Source organism: Mytilus californianus, unplaced genomic scaffold (genome assembly GCF_021869535.1).
Source record: "Mytilus californianus isolate M0D057914Y unplaced genomic scaffold, xbMytCali1.0.p SCAF_6, whole genome shotgun sequence".
Taxonomy (NCBI): Eukaryota; Metazoa; Mollusca; class Bivalvia; order Mytilida; family Mytilidae; genus Mytilus; species Mytilus californianus.
Genome location: NW_026262712.1, coordinates 55,979,595 through 55,998,026, shown reverse-complemented (window position 1 = coordinate 55,998,026; position 18,432 = coordinate 55,979,595). Strand labels below are relative to the sequence as shown.

Here is an 18,432-nt window from a genome sequence, read left to right as displayed (position 1 = left end):
TGTTTATCATTTTGTTACCGAAATTGAAGTCAAATCGTATCACGACCATCCTAGAATGATGCTTGCCTATGATATCCATGTCCACATAAAATTTTACCTCAAATTTGCGAAAATGTGTGAGCCTTTTTAAATATTTCCCTAGAATATATTTCAATATGTTGCAAAATTTACATTTTAAATATACATTCTAAAGTTATTTATGAAAAAACGGCACCCTTACATCTAATCAAAGATCTCCTAATTTGAAATTGACTTCTTCCGCCTGCCTTGGGTATTCTTTATCTATATTAGGCAAAACTTTTTGTATGACAAAAGAACTATCAGAAGTTCTGTAAACCACACACCCTATCAAAATCAGAACAACATATTATATTAATGAATAAAGGAAAGATCACAGTTTCTGTACTCAATATACCACATCTATATTAGGCCAACATATTTGTATCAATGATGGAACATGTGACAAGAATAAACACATCTACTTCTATAAATTACATTTCCGATCAATGAAGTAACAATTTAAAATATTAATGAATTTAGAAATTTACAAAGATCACGACTTCAGAATTCTGTGTTCTAAGCAAATATAGGAGTATTACATGTTGTATTATCCATTGAGTATACTAATTTATATCGATTATAAAAGATTAAAGAAAGATAAAAAGTTTCACCTTTGACGATTTCTTTATCATACATACTACCAAAAGTACTTATTTTGTTGTCGCTTATTTAAGTTTTAAAAAATAAATGGTATGTTACATATAAATCATTGTAAATAACATTCTACTGATTGAAAATGCATTCCGACACACTAAAAGGTACCAATGGGAGAAATGAAAAGTATAGGACAACAGTAACTGTGTCCCTATAATGTAAAGTTAAGAGAACTACCAGTTTATCACACATTTAAGATTTCCACATTTTACAAAAGACTACATCATGTACATAGAAAAAAATACCATGAACTATATATATATATAATTATATTCATATTTTCTGTGCCCTAAAAGAAACATGAAATTCCTATGATGAAGTCTATCAAGATAGTTTTGATAAACAATATGTAACAATAGCAAGGAGTGTATACTTTGCCAAATCAATTTGATCCACACACATTACGATTAAAAGTACCAATGGGACAAATGAGATATTAAAACTTGCTCACAGAATCCAAGGACGACATTGATAGTGTCGATTCCAGGTATTGTAAAGTTTAGAAATTATAAGTTTATCACATACTTAAGATATCATATAACACTTGAGGGAGATAGCTCTGTTAAATTCAGCTGAACGTTTTAACCACGATCTACTGTTCGGGAACAATAAAGCTTCTCAATGATCAAACTAAGTGTTTCCATACAGAAAAAATGATAGGATGGCCAACTGCATTGCTCAACTGGCCGCCAGTTGAACAAACAGTTGAGGGCCAGTTGAGGGCTAGCTGGCCATCAGTTGAGCAAATAGTTGAGGGCCAGTTGAGGGCTACCTGGATTTTTGCCATGCAAATTAGGTAGCCCTCAACTATCAAATGCTCAACTTTATGCAAATTAGTTGAGCAAGGTTGAGAAAATATCATAGTTGATGGCTAGGTGTCCAACCGTTGAGCAATTAGAGTTGAGGGCTATCTGGCCAACAGTTGAGGACCAGGTCATTAAAAGTTGAGTGCTAGGTGGCCAATAGTTGAGGGCCAGGTCATTTAAAGTTGAGGACTAGGTGGCCAATAGTTGAGTACCAGGTCTTTAAAAGTTGAGCATTCCATGTATCTGGTCAATGCAAACTGACGACTACACATTGTAGAAAAAAAGAATTTAAATTGTGTATTTTATATAGCCAAAATACTGCTGAAAGATCTTAACACACAACAGACTACATAACAGCTTTATCCTTGCATTTTAAAAGTTATTATCTAGTAAATAAAATCTAGTTAATCCTGCAGCCATATTAATCTTTATGCAAGGAGAAGTATTAAGATATATATTGAAATACTAAAAACAGAAAGTGTTGTTCAACCAGAAAAACAATTATATATATTTATCTGTCATTTGTGGATAGATGTCTTATTTGCAGTCATACCCCAGATCTCTAGTTTTATACCAAATTCATTATATTAGAATATTCTTATTTAATTAGTAATACTTTCTAAAACAAATTGTCTTAATAATAAAATAAATATGTCTCCTGTCTTACACATTTTGATAATATATAAATTAATGCATAAATATATTGTCTAAAATTTTTCTTCACTCTAAAAGTTAAGAAGACACTTTAAATATCACTATTTTGAAAAGAGCATATACACTTATTCAAAATGGTGGAAATTCTAATCCAATGTACTTACCAAAATATGTTTCCATAAATATGTGTTAAATCATCAATCTTTCTAAGTCCAAGAGTCATGTCATCAGAAGAATACACTGCACTATTCAATGTCAATACAGTTATTTGTAACTTTTTGATCTACATCCATGTAAAATTCATATTTTATTCATGATAGCTAGAAGATATCTTTGCTTGCCATGTGCATGCTCAAGCCCAGTTAAAATTTTAAATGTTTGAGGTTGTTTAGGAAATTTTGACAGTGTGATCCCTTTGAAATTTTCCCCTTATAATAACTGTTAATTACCTAAATCGTGAATATTTGATATATCTTATGATAAAAAAAATACTGTTTGTTTTTTTTAATTTATCTTTATGTTATGAGTTATGTTATAGTTAAGTTAAAATACAGAAAAATGTATAAAAACATGTGCTTCCCTTAATTTGGCCTCAAACTCTGTGTACATTTATAATAGTACTTCCTGTCTACTTGCATTATACACAGAGATAAATGGAAAACAGATGGCACATAACATTTATATCACCAGCTCATATTTCTAATTGCTCAACTTTTCCTCAACTACAAAAAATTCAAAGTCTGAATGCTCAACTTTTTCTCAACTACAAAAAATTCAAAGTCTGAATGCTCAACTTTTGCTCAACTATATGAAAACCAAAGATCAATTGCTCAACTTTTCCTCAACTTAATGGCCAGCTTCAGTTGAGGGCCAGTTGAGCGACATCTATCAAACATACTGTGCTTGGCCAGGTTTGAGTTGAGCTAAGATGCTCAACACCTAGCCCTCAACTATTTTGCTTAAAACAGCTAGCCCTCAACTGGCCCTCAGCTTTTTTTTCTGTAGGGGTTTGTCTAACTGTTATGTATTTAGTGACATTTTTCGAAAGTCTCTGGTTCAAGATTTTTTAAATTTTTATACTTTTCTTAAGGGGTCAAAGTAAATATTTTGTAAACATTTTATAAAACTAAACGACCTTAATTAATTTTCGAAAAGGTGTTTGGTAGCACCTTAACATTTTCATATTTCACAACGCACTACGTACATTGCACTTTACACATATTGTTTTATTTGATGGGCTCTTAAAAAAAGAAACATGGAACATTTCCTGATAAAATGCTAATGATTGTGTCGATCAGGAAGTCATACAGAAAGTTTTAAAAAGATAAACGAGATGTAACAAGTGAAACATCAAAGAGTACATAATTTGCATTATCAATTAAATTAACAAAGAAAAACACAACATGTTACAAATCATTGTTTTCATAACTGGTCAGTATCATTAAAGTACTTCAATAAAAAGTAGCCTCAAATTGCAAACATAACAAACTTTATTGATAATATACCATCATAAAATGATGTACTAACAAATTAATGAAAGAACACAGTTTATCTAAACCATATTCAATATCTATATCCGGCAACTTTATTTGTATTAATGATCAATATAAAATAAGAAGATGTGGTATAATAGCTAATCAGACAACACACCACGAGACACCAAATGACATTGAAGTTAAAAACTCTAGGTCACCGTACAGCCGTCAACGATAAACAAATTCAATACCGCATATCCAGCTATAACAAGCTTCAAAATATATTGAAATTATGGTCACAATTTCTGTAAACCACATGTCATATCCCCAATGGCAGAACACCATAGTATATTAATGAATAAAGGAAAAACCACAGTTTCTGTACACCACATGCATATCCGCAATGGCAGTACAACATAGTATATCGACGAATAAAGGGAAAACCACAGTTTCTGTACACCACATGCATATCCGCAATGGCAGTACAACATAGTATATTGACGAATAAAGGGAAAACCACAGTTTCTGTACACCACATGCATATCCGCAATGGCAGTACAACATAGTATATTGACGAATAAAGGGAAAACCACAGTTTCTGTACACTTTCCTATGTATCTTTACAAGGCAACAAATGTATTATTCATTAAACATGTCATTATAACAGAATGATAACAACTACAGTAAACAAAATCCATATCTGCAAGGACACAATATTATATTAATGAACAAATAAAAGGTCGCACTTTCTATAAACCATACCCTATATCTATATCACGCAAATATATTTGTATTAAGGATTGAAAATTAATGTTAAAGGAATGGTCACAACTTCTGTTAACCACATCCCTATCCGTAATGTAAGGACAACATATTATATTAGTAAATAAAGGAAAGATGACATTCTGACACAAACAAGTACCAATGGGACGAATGAAAATATACCCGCTTATTCGCACAACCCAAGGACGACAGTAACTGTGTTCATTCTCTGTAATGTGACGTGTAAGGAAATATCAGTTTATTACACACTTAAGATGTTCATATTTTACTCTAGACTACGCAGAAAAATATATCATAGCACTTAACATATATTCTTATTTTATGCGCACTTTAATTTAATTTTGTTGTATCCGTTTTTTTTTTCACTTTTGAAATATATTAATCTGTTATTATTCTCCATTGTTTAAGCATAAGATAAAAAGATCATAATATGTCATTATTCATTTAGATGTATTGTTAATCCTCTGTCAATGTCTGCCCTTGATCCTTCGGTATCTGTTATGAAAAATGCCATGATATAATCTGATAATCATGCTTTTCACAAATCTCTTGAGCATACTCCCAAAAAACGTCGAATTGCAGGGATATGCCATCCAATCATATTTAACATAAACACAAACTATGTGCTTCGTATAAACACAAAAACGTGTTTATAGTTAATAATCCCTTGATCGTTACTACGTCAGGTGACCAATAACTTAAATTAATATATAACCAATTGAACGAATTAAAAACTACTTTTTAACAAAGGATAGCAACGACAGTAATTGTACATGTGTACACTCCCGGTATTGTAAAGTTTAAAGAAATACCGGTTTATCATATACATAAGATTTTCATGTTTTCTCTACACTAAACAGAAAAATATAACATTGCACTATACAGCTATCAATAAACATATATATATGTATTTTATGTGCTCTTATGTGTTTCAAAAAGAGACATGTAAAATTTTCCAGATAAAGTCATAATGATTATGTTGATCTAGAAGTACTTAAGGATAATGTACCCATTTGTTGTTTAAATGCTAAACATATGGAAAGTTTATAGAAAATCCGTATTTCACCTTATACCCTAATATTTGCCGATGCCATGCTTGATAGAATGTAAATGATTTTTGAGAACTATTTGTAAACAACGAACGTCAACACACCATAGACAAACAAGTGAGTAATTTATGATTAAAATTTTTAAACGAAAATCTCTCTGTAACAGTCTGCAAAACTTTTCCCCAAAATCCCCATTTTCTATTAACATAGATAAATACAATCAAACAATACATAGTATTACTTTGAACAAAGTTATCCTTTGGTATATGTACCAAATGGCACAACACTATTATTCCTTATCGTATTTGTTCCAAAATTATTGCACTTTGAATATTTCGTTTTATTACTAAATGGCTAACAAAGGAGATAACAACCTAAAGAAAGTTTGAATAAGTTATACCAGATGTTAAAAGTGCAACATCAAGAAGTACATAATTTGCATAATCGGTTAAATAAACGATGAAAAACAAAAAATGTTACAAATCAATGTTGCACATCTAGTCAGTATCATTGAGTACTTTAACTAACTTTTATTTGCAAATATAACAAAAAACTTTCTAAAGATATCATGACAAACTGATATATTAATGAAATAACAGAAAGATCATACATACCTATACCAAGCAAAGTTGTACAATAAAATTGAAAATCGAAATGGGGCATATGTCAAAGAGACAACAACTGACCAAAGAGCAGATAACAGCAGAAAACCACCAATCGGTCTTTGTATTGATGATTCAACATGCGAAAAGAATGATCACAACTTCTATGAAGCACAACCATGAGTTTCAATGTCCAACGAATTGCAAATGCTATATAGAAACGTATTCATCTTTTAAAATACATGCTATGTTATAAAAAGACTATTGCCAGTAAATCTCCACTCATTCAAATTACACCAAGATACAAAATAAAAATATACCGATTGAACGATTAAAACAACTGACTAACAAACACAAAATGATAGTAACTGTCGATTCCCTAGAATCATGATAATGTAAAGTTTTTAAAAATACACGTTTATCACACAATTAAGATCTCACAATGCATGACTACATATGAAAATATATAAGATAATTTCATTGATATATGGGATATCATAAATACGGTTTTAAACTTGTCTTATCTTATTTAACAACGTAGGAGTCACCGTTTGCCAAATGATCTAGTTGGTCCATCTACTACATCACTAGTCTGTCAACACCGAAGATACCGTTGTGAGTTTGATTACCTCACCACTTTCAAGGTGCGCAAGACTCAAATTTTCATTGACTAGGATTAAAGTCAGTTTCCCTACCGAATGTCAATGGTTGACAGCCCCAAAAGAAAAAAAAAAAACATTGTGGTTAGAGTGGCGTTGAATACCAACCAATAAATATATCAATCAAATTATGTAGAGATTTTGACGTTTATCAAACAACGACCATGAAAGCGTAAAATTGGGTACAATTGTGATCACATTTTGTAGATATTGAAATAATACACAATTTAGTTTTGTCTTTCTGGTTTGAAAGACTACATGTACAGGTTAAACAATCGCTTACGTAAACTATCTATGAAAAAGTGCAAATGTATAACAAAAGATGAAAGATGTTGCACGCCCAAACCATTTTGCATATTCAGTAAAATTGAACAAATCTAAACAACATATGTCACCATTAATTGTTCAACACCTACAGCATTCCTCGAGTACTTTAATTGCATGTGCTATTTAAGTAGCCACTTAATTTGAAAAGTTATCTAATTATCATAAGTTCTGCTATTACACATTGTGGTAAGTGTTCAGTTATTTCCTAAGACACGAAAATCACTCTGAACCTAAATTGTCAGCTTATGTTGTTTGCTTAGATATTTATTCAAAACAAATATCAAATTTGTCAATGAATTTTTGCGCCTGTTCCAAGTCAGGACCCTCTGGCCTTTGTTAGTCTTGTATGATTTTTAATTTTAGTTTCTTGTGTATAATTCGGAGTATTATATGACGTCCATTATCACTGAACTAGTAACATATTTGTTTAGGGGTCAGCTGAAGGACTCCTACAGGTTCGGGAGTTTCTCGCTGCATTGAAGACCCATTGGTGGCTCTCGGCTGTTGTCTGCTCTATGGTCGGGTTGTTGTCTCTTTGACACATTCCCCATTTCCATACTTAATTTTATTTTTTATGATTGACACAATTGGTACTTTACTAAACTATTTTATTTACTGTTGCCCAATTTTAAGTTTTCTGTATATTGTTTATAATTTCTGTTTTTGTACTTTCATTGTTTTTAGTTTATGTACTGGTGTTACCTGTTTTTTTTTGGGTTTTTTTTTTTTTTGGGGGGGGGGGGGTTGATATCTCTTTGTTTTTTACACATTTTTTCTGAACTTTCAATAAATTATTTGATTGTTTAAAACTATTTATATTAAAATAAGGAGATGTGGTATGTTTGCCAACGAGACAAACCTCCATGAAAGTTCTAATGACAACCGTACGGCGTTAAACAATGAGAAAAATCCATACCAATTAGTCGGCTAAAAATCGCTCTGATTAGTCATCACACATTATAATATTATTACTCATACCAAGCATACATACAATACTCTATGATTTAAACAACAGAACAAGAGAAAAAAAAAAGAACGCAGAAAATGTGATTCCAACATAATCTTACAAAATTATATATTAAGTAATTAATTAAATAACAAAATCATAAAACAACATACAGACATTCAAATATCGGAGAGTAAAAAGATATTGCGATGAGTTTATGTTTAAAACAATAAGTACAAATTAGGTATAAGGAAAGTGAAATTCGCATATAAAGACATATATCAAAGCTGTTTGCAGCTAAAAACACAGTGCATATATCTGAATTATCTCCGTATTCAACATTGATCAAGGATAAGTGCCTTTATAGCAAAAACCATTCCAGTCTATATGGCTGTTTATTGGCTACTTCGAACTTTTGTATTAGCATATTTTAGGAGCTTGAAGCTATAACAATCAAAATTGATCATTAAACGCATACAAGTACAAAAGCGCCTTTCCTGAGTGACAATTCCTCTGTGAATAAGCTTGAATATATAATTGATATATACAATTTTTCTGTTTAGAATTACAGAATCATGACGAAATTTTGTTGTTTGATTGTAATCATCCTCTGCATAATAAGTGTTTCTAATTGCGGAAGTAAGTAATATTTTATGTTTAATCGTATATAGGTGGATGCTGTCGTAACTAATTAGTTACGGGTTCATAACTGAGAATAACTCAAGGCGAAGGTCAAAACCATATCCGCATGCACGTTTAGTTTGAACCTGATTATACAGTATTACCTGTTTTAATCAAAATTTTATTTGCCCGAAGGACCACATCCAATCAATAAATGAAACTTGTAAAACGTCAAAGTATACAATAGAGGTGAGGATACATTTAAAGTGGAATAAAAACATAAAGTCAACAAGTGTTGATGTTTGAAAGACACAATAGGAAATGCACATAAGCGTAACTCTGTTTTAAACTTGCACTTTATATTGTGTTTGTCTTGTCCCGGTGTGCTGTCGTAAATTAATGGGAGGTGTCCGTTGTTATTCTGCGGTTTACATGTTGTAATGTACTATAATTATATTTATTTATGTATCTCTCTAAACTGAGTGTTCTTGCGTTTGTTTGTCCTGTCTAATAGTGTTGTCATTTTAACGGTATTATCAACATTGACATATAAGCGGAAGGTTAAGCTAGTCATACATACAGGTTCAACCCACCATTTTTCTTAAAATGTCCTGTAGCAAGTCAGGAATATGTCATTTGTATCAGATAGTCCGTTTCTAGGCATGTTTGCGATTGCTTTTGTTGTAGTTCAGGATCTCTGTTTTCCATCTCATAGTTGATGTGACCCAAGATTAATGTTTGTTACCTGGATTTGTTATTGCAGCGGTAACTACTGTTGTTTTTTTTTAGTTACCGGTATCTCGATATAGGGAAGGCTGAAACTGATGTAACAAATTTTCCTTCAATTAAATTGGATTGAAAAAAAAAATATATATGATGTTTCTTTCAATTAATACTATCAGATAAAAATGCTGTTCATATGAAGAATTAACGTTATATTAAAAAAGTCGATAATAATGAGAGGTTTGGTTTTCAAATGACATTGACCTATTGCACTTTCCAAGAATTTTACTTAAACATCATAATTATAAACAGGTCATTTCCTAAAAAAAGCCATTTTCGTATTGGATAATTCAGAGATTTGAGTTTATGATATCACATTGTGTTGAAATACTATACTCTCTAGGACTCACTGGAAATTGTCTGGCTTCAAATGGCACATGTGGAAGAAAAGGATTTACCTGTGATGATGCGTTTGGTAAAGGGTGGATAGATGAAGGACAATGTTGTTCTGGAAGACCATGTTGTAAATATAAGTAAACACATAAACCATGCGACAGTTCTTGTCCTTTCTATTCAATTAGAGTGAGACACATTTCATTTATACAGTGTTATTTTCATTCTTCATGCTTAAGATTTCAGAATTTTGGTTTTTTCATCGGTAGCTTTTGGCTCATATCTAAACTTCAAATTCACGCTTACGTAGTCATTGAGGTTTTTAAGATCAGTTTTACAGCCCAGCGTCTGTACATGCCTTTTTCAAGTTGCATTTGAATTGCCGTCATTTCATATTGGCCTACCTACTTTCCCGTACATACATGCTTGATTTACTGTTAATTTGTGTTAATTTTGATTATTTATCACAAGTGGCTATTCGGAATTTAGCAGGCACAAATGTACGATATATATTTGGCCGTGAATCAGCTCTTTTAGATTAATGACAAGGAACAACAATTAAAGAACTCCTTTCTTTAGATTCTATCACCCTACTCAAATACATTATTTCAATGAAAGCCTACAAAGCCTTTTCTCAAATTTTAATATCAGTTTTAAACAGACACGTGCTCGTGCATATGATGTCATTATTGTAATATTTTATTTGATAGTTATCAAATAGGATCAGAATCCCAGAAGCTTTCTCCGGCAACAAAAACTGAACGGCACGAAGAAACGCAATAGAGCTGAAAATGGCGCCAAAGTGACATTAACAATCAAATAATCAATCAATCAATAAATATATCAAATTACACTTTGAAAAAATGTTAATGAATAATTAGTTTCCATTTTATCGAAATAAGCAAAAGAAAACCACGAAGATAATAGTGAAGTGAAAAGCTAACATGACAAAGACGACTAACACGGCTTAGTTTTGAAGTTTTTTTTAAATTAGTGTATTTCAATTCATTATCGATAAACTTTTCTGCACAGATCTTGGAGTTACAAACTACAGCTGTGGATTTGAGACTGTTGCACCATGTGTATTTGAGGATTCATCCCTTGATGATTTTGATTGGTCACGACACACTGTAAGTTTTTCAAATAACTGGTCTAATTCACAAGAAAAAAAGCCTTTGATTTACGACCAGTGGTACATGATATGATACGTATAGTTTATTAATAGAAGAAGACAATTTTAAAATAGATATTTAAACTCATACGTCGAATAAATACGAAATGAAATTATATGGCCCCGCCCACATAGTCCGTATTCATTTCTACATTTGTGAATAGCTGAGTTAAAGGAGAACACACTTAAAAGCAATGATTTTTGGTATCTAAACGATTTAATATTTTAATATCTTGTTTCTTTTCGCAGATTTTTTTCATTGTGCACCATTTTGTTTTTTTTTTCAAAAATACATTCAGGTGAGACATATGACTGTGTTAACATTTTTTTTTTACTTAAATAATATGAAACACTTAGACCTAAAGCAAATGTGTAAAACAAAATCTATGAAAATAAATAATGACAGATGAATGGTTAAATTCTAGTGAAATAGTCCTGGCCCGCATCGGTTTATCACAGCCAAGATACATGTTTATTCCATAAAGTTATGCATATCTTGGACCAACAATGTGTCGTCTATATTAAATATAAAGTTATGGGCATTGACACATGACCAGACTATTTCAGCTTTCTGAGGGGGTTCAAAATAGAACAAACATTTTGAAACCACGAATTCCAAACTGCTTATTGTCAATATGGAAAGGATGTTATTAAATGGATTGATTTTGATTTAGATTTTTAATTAAAGCGACTGACAACGGCTCGTTTTATCTTTTATATAACACTACTGAAAAAGAAAGAAACTGTGCCTTATCTAGATAAGATAAAAATATTATGAAATATTAAAATTATAAACTACCAATATGATGGCGTCTAGATGTCTTTTCTTTTGTTGTGTCATCGTGTTGCTGTTTCTTTAAAATATACCCTTCATATCCTTTAATTAACATTAAACTATTCCAGAAATGATAAGATGAGTTCAATTTTTAATGTATATGTACAAACTATGTATGTATTTTCTCTTTAGTTCACGTTTTAAACCTTCAACATAGTAAACGGAAATCTAACGGTTGATCAAGTTTAAACTATTTGTGTTTTAGGGTTTTACAAACACTCCGGGAACTGGGCCCTCAGCAGCGGCCGAGGGAAGATATTACATATTCACAGAGGCTGGTAACCCTACCTTCCCAGACACCTTGATGGTTATTAGAGCTAAAGCTATACTCACAACTGAAGCTACAAACTTACAAGGTATCGATGCTGGCATTTTACTTAATTTTTCCAGTTATGGCATTCATTTAAATTCATGTTCACAAAACAAATGAATTACTGGACAAAGGTTATTGTAAAGGATACTGCTAACTTCTTTTTGTTTTCCTAAGAAGTTTCTGTCTCATGTCAGCCACATAGAAATAACCAAACAAGTTGGCAAGAAAGGGTGGGGGGGGGGATAATTTGTTTCCATGGGAATTATGTGTGTTTCATAGAAAACACGTCCTCCAGGTGAATATTTGTAACAAATATGATGTTAATCAAGAAATCAAGCACCTTTGTACTGCTCACACATTTTTGTCAATGGAACGGGTAACAACTGTCTTATAAATTAGAGGTTAAGGCATAGATACTACAACCAGATTTAACCCACCATTGATTGTTGGCTGCTAATTAGTCAGCTACTTTAATTAGATACTGATGACAATAACAATAAAAACCACAGGAGTCAGACTTTGCAGCAAGATATTTCCCTACTCTGACATATTTGTGTGGACTCTGAGCTGCCAAGTATGTTTTCTAACTACTTCATACCTTCTGCTTGACGGAAATGACAGCGTGTGTCTTAAGCAAGTCATCACCAAAGCCTTGACCTCACGCAAAGCAACGACTACAACGAATCAATCGAGGAGGTTTCAAAAATTTCAAAAATCAACTATTTTCAATGAATCGTATCACAGATAATGTCTAAATGTTGTATAACATATTCTATGAGATTTGTAAACATGTCTCGTGAAAATGATATGCGATTAAGCAAATTGTTCATTGTTCAGAATCAGTTTAAGGAGGGTCGCTTGTCATGTTTTGGATTTTTTGTCAGATTTTCGAAATCCTTTGGTTTTATCCATTTGAATGCCTTATAAAATTTTGCCCATTGACCCCCAATTTTCTTTTTATAAATCTTTTACATGTATATTTATAAGCCATCTGTAAAAGTCTTGTAAAATCTTTGTTATTTTTTAATAGTTTTTAATACCTTAAACTTGTCAATGATAAAGCTATGAAAAGTCAAGAGAGAACATTTTCCAGCCAAAATTGCAATGTCTAATATGACGAAAACAAGCACATTGACCTTTTTTTTTTTTTTGCTCTTTTGTTCCTTTAATCATCCCCTATCAATATATTCTAGTGTTATGAACAGCTTGTTATTTTGAAACTGAGTAGCCAACCTCCTTAAGGCGGCAAAATATTGGCGAAGTTGTCAAGCTTTTTTAACCGTCACAAATATGAAATAGGAGAACAACATCTTTGTAAATTGGTGAATTTGGCAAAAAACATAATTTTAATTTGTATCTTTCTTCATTAGAATTTGTAACCATTATGATACTATGATATTTGTCCACTCTCAACAGTTAAATTTTAGTTGTTCAAAATACACGCAAGTCTCACGCGTAAATATTAAAATTTAACTATCTTCAGTTGAGAAATATCATAACACACTTGTTGCAGTGGTTGAACCTATGCATATCTATTCTATTAGATCTTTTAGCAGTGATTTGATTATAAGCTTTATTATTGCAGCATGTCCTTATTGTCTGTCCTTCAAGTACCATATGAGAGGGGTTGCAATAGGATCATTAGAAGTATTTGCTGGGGATAAGACATCTTCTCTGACAAGTTTCTGGAAAAAAATAGGACCACAAACCCAAGATCCCGTTAAATGGAACACTGGAACTATGGACATACCACAATTTAGTAATCTTGTTGTAAGTATTATATTATATAAATTATATATCAAATAAAATTTGATGGGTAAACCTAAATCAAAAATAATAAAAAATCCTAACCATTTGTCAAAAACTAATCTTGGATGAAAGGTCCATGCCCGATGTTTAGGTATTGATTATGAATCTAACTACCTTCCCGAGAAAGAAGATGTGATCAGGAAGTCACTTTATGCACATGTACATCGAAGTTTATACTGTACAAACATGATCGAGGTCAGTTACTTATATGATTAATGAAAATTGTACACCTCGGTATTTCTTTCTAATAGTTCTCCTACGATCGAATTTATACTGAATTGACCGACCTCTTATAGACATAATGTGAAGTAAATTGCACATAACTTTGTCGTGTACCAAGTCAGGAATACGGCAGTTGTTATCACAGAGTCCGTTTCTATGTATGTTGGCGTTTGTTTTTGTAGCAGTTCAAGGTTTCTGTTCCCTTTTATAGTTGATGTGTTTCCCTCAGTTTGGTTTGTGACCCGGATTTGTTTCAGTTGAATGCATCAATGACTATTGAACAGCAGTATACTACTATTTCCTTTATTTACTGATTGTCCTATGGAAGTGCAGTACATGATATAGTAGGTAATTAAAGATTGATTATATCAGGTGCAATCCTTTTTTTATAGTTTTGATTTTAAAAGAAATAAATGAAAAAAAGGCTTACAAATTAATGAAATTGGTGTCTTAACCTAGCAATATATTTTTATTTTTGTTCAGATCACCATAGTAGGGTCCATTGGTGATGGAGAAGTCGGTGATATTGCCATTGATGATAGTTTCCTTCAAGCTGGTGCATATAGTAAGTGTTACTTTATTTTTACTGTCATGACCAATATTCAAGAGATATTTTCCAATGAATGCTAAGCTTATAACAGCCAATCAAATGTATCTTTACTTTTTAATGAAGAGAGGCGACTTTATATCAATCATAGGTCTATAAGTTCAGGTTTTGACCTTTGAAATTAAAAATCATAGCGCGCAGGTTGTTCTTGTACAAATATGCGAAGATAAGATAAGATATTAGATGGAAAAAAAATATCTCCAGATTAAGCATTTCAAATTGATCGATCACTTATTCTTTATATCATTTAGGAATATACCAGTTGTTATCCATATGTTTGATGTGTTTGAGCTTTTGATTTTGCCATTTTCTTAGGAACTTTCCGTTTTGATTTTTTTGGGATTTTAATTTTTATTGTTCATGGGTTTAAATGTGTCTCTACCTTTAGCAAACAGTAATCTAACGATCAATCAATCAACATATCTGATACTTCAACAAAGTCAAGAAAGAAATAATTTGGTAATTTATGTTCGTATTTGACCTCTCACTATCATGAAACGATCGAATATAAATGTCCAAACCGGGATTAAATAAATCTACGGCTGCCATGGCGTATTTCTTTTTTTATTGATGTTTGCTCATTTTGCTTTTAATTTTTGCCAGATATTCGGAATCCTCTGGTTGTAAAACATGGGAATTGCATCTATTTATTTTCTTTCTTTTTTAGATGCTGGAAAGTAAACAGAAAAAGAGAAAAGACATTAGAATCGTAACATTAATTGTTCGATTTTAACAGTTAATTGTACATTATGTGTACATAATTGTACTGATCATGTTATATTTAAAAACAATGTTAACGTGTAACATTGAATATGATCTAATAAAAATATCGAATAAGAATTGATAGAAATTATTCAACATAACTAACCAGCTACCATTGATACACACACAGCGTAATTTATCTATATGATAGATCAACATGTATATATCTCCTTAATACACGAAGTCTCGGTGGCCGAGTGGTCTAAGTAGTTACTACTCACTCACAGTAATCACTTCCCAGTGAAAACGAACCCCGCTCCACTCCAATCTTAATTCACTAATGTTGCTAGCTTCCCTATTGAAGGTCAGTGGTTTTCTCTGGGCACTTCGCATTTTCCATCAATAAAAACTGTCCGCCACGAAAAACCACAAAAAAAAGGGCGCTTTAAAATGGCGTTAAAACAACAACAATCAATCAATAGATATTTAATACACTGCAATAAGATCTGCAGGCACTGTATCGTAAATGAATATAACATTCAGAATTTTTGAGAATTCCGTTGATTTTTGGCCATTAGTTTTTTCAATGGAATTCTTTTTTAAAATTTTTCTTGTCGAGGCCTTTAAAAGTCGATTATACTGTGTTGATTTTCTTCACCATATTAGATGTACGATTGCCTATACTTGCCTTCATCCACTTCATATACCTTTGGTGGATAGTTGTCTCATTGGTCCCTTTTCACGAATGTGACTTACCGAATTAGACTATTTACCGGATTTGTAATAACATAAGCAACACGACGGGTGCCACATTTGGAGCAGGATCTGCTTACCTTTCCGGAGCACCTGAGATCACCCCCAGTTTTTGGTGGGATTCGTGTTGCTTAGTCTGTAGTTTTCTATGTTGTGTCATCTGTACTATTATTTGTCTGTTTGTCTTTTTATTTTTGTCCATGACGTTGTCAGTTTGTTTTCGATCTATGAGTTTGACTGTCCCTCTGGTATCTTTCGTCCCTCTTTTGTCTCATTGGTAATCATACAACACATCTTTTTTTTAATAGAACACTATCTTAAATGGTGAGATTGCTGCTCATATCGTTTCTGTCTAAAATCATTGAATTGCAACATGTATTTGATACCTTTGTAACATATTATATCAACTTTACATCAGGGTAAAGTGAAGTTATTTTGTTCAATTATCAATTAAATTGGTATATTATTATAATAATATTTCAATGTTTTTGGCAAATCATGGCTCTTACCATATCACCTCCATAAATGCTCAGATGTCTCTTTTCACCAACATTCTGTAAAACAGTCTAATCTGCAGTTAGATTGGTATGCGTCATGATTGTTATCGGTTACGCGCAAAAATTGACTTGAATGACTTCCGAAAACATATAGTTCAATGAGGTTTTAATGACATTGAATCTGTTTTTTTTTAGTAAGTAATAACTGGCTAATCGGTGGTGCTGTATGATAATCACTCTTTGTGTGTCCCGTTGTCAGCACTTTATAACGCATGATAAAACATAATTGCCTTATTTAATTTCTATATTTACAAAGTCTTTAAAACAAACTGTTTTACATGCATCTTTAAAAGGAAGATCTATATCGAGTTTTGAGATACTTATATATGATATACTAGTCCAAATTGGTCCTGGGAATGTAAAATGTTTGACAAAAATTTTTTCTTGAGAAACATCTATATGTGCTTTGATTTGAATAAAATGACAAATATATATATCGGTTGAATTATGAAATGGAAACCAATTTTGGTCTCAAATTAAATTTTAGGGACAAATTGTGTTTAACAATAAATAAACACGAACTATATGTCACCGTACGGCCTTCAACAATGATCAAAGCCATACCGTATAGTCATCTAGAAAGGACCCTATATGACGAATGTAAAACAATTTAAACGAGAAAACTAACGGCCTAAATTATGCACAAATAAATGAACGAAAAACAAAAATGTAACACATCAACAAACGACAACCACTGCATTACAAGCTCCCTACATGGGACAGGCACATACATACAGACTGTCGAGGGGTTACACATATTAGCGGATCCCAACCTCCCCCCTAACCTTAGACAGTGGTGTATATGCGTTCTTGAATATGAAATATATATATTACCTATAGAACATTATACACGGTAACACATTTTGATAACACCCTATGTTGATAATTTTCGTAAATTGACAAAGGCAACAGTAGTATACCGCTGTTCAAAAGTCACAAATCCATTGTAAATGATAGATGACTCTTTAGCTTTTACAATAGGGTTTTCTTGGTTAGTATAATAGTTACACGCATGGAAATTGGTAAAAAAGAACGTGATTGCATTGTACGGTACGATTAAAAGAATGTGCAACCTAACTTGTACTTACACCGATGTGTCTTATGAATTTCAAGTTCGGGTTAAAAAAAACTCAATCTCGCGTTATCTTCACCAGCAGACTCATCAGTAACGCTCGAATAAATAAACAATGGAACGAAGTTTTGAAGCTTTCAGGTTACAAAATTCGATAAGGTCTTGCCAAATGCAGATAAGGCAATCTATTCTTTCTTTCTCCGGGCACTTCGCGTTTTCCACCCATAAAAACTGTCCGCCACGAAAAACCACAAACAAAAGGGCGCTTTAAAATGGCGTTAAAACCACAACAATCAATTAATAAATATTTAATACACTGCAATAAGATCTGCAGGTACTGTATCTTAAATGAAAATAACATTCAGAATTTTTGAGAATTCCGATGTATTTTTGGCCATTAGTTTTTTCAATGGAATTCTTTTTTAAAATTTTTCTTGTCGAGGCCTTTAAAAGTTGATTATACTGTGTTGATTTTCTTCATCATATTTGGTGTACGATTGCCTATACTTGCCTTCATCCACTTCATATACCTTTGGTGGATAGTTGTCTCATTGGTAATCATACAACATATCCTTCTTTTTTCAATGGAACACTATCTTAAATGGTGAGATTGCTGCTCATATCGTTTCTTTCTAAACT

At 32.0% G+C, this 18,432-nt stretch overlaps 1 protein-coding gene and 1 long non-coding RNA gene across 2 annotated transcripts in view; both read left to right on the top strand.

Moving 5' to 3' along the window:
* The window catches only part of LOC127705739 (uncharacterized), a 31,328-nt gene extending 21,438 nt beyond the window's left edge, over positions 1-9,890 (top strand). Inside the window, exons 4-5 of the long non-coding RNA XR_007983971.1 lie at positions 8,579-8,654; positions 9,763-9,890. This is a non-coding gene — a long non-coding RNA (uncharacterized LOC127705739). The remainder of the gene's footprint in view (positions 1-8,578; positions 8,655-9,762) is intronic.
* Positions 9,891-10,783: 893 nt separating this feature from the next.
* On the top strand, positions 10,784-15,497 carry LOC127705709 (MAM and LDL-receptor class A domain-containing protein 1-like). Its single transcript, XM_052210086.1, has 5 exons — positions 10,784-10,882; positions 11,964-12,114; positions 13,657-13,841; positions 14,586-14,667; positions 15,377-15,497. The coding sequence occupies exons 2-5, from the start codon at positions 12,063-12,065 to the stop codon at positions 15,388-15,390; spliced, it is 333 nt and encodes a 110-aa protein (XP_052066046.1). The 5' UTR covers positions 10,784-10,882; positions 11,964-12,062; the 3' UTR covers positions 15,391-15,497.
* The last annotated feature ends 2,935 nt before the right edge of the window (positions 15,498-18,432 follow it).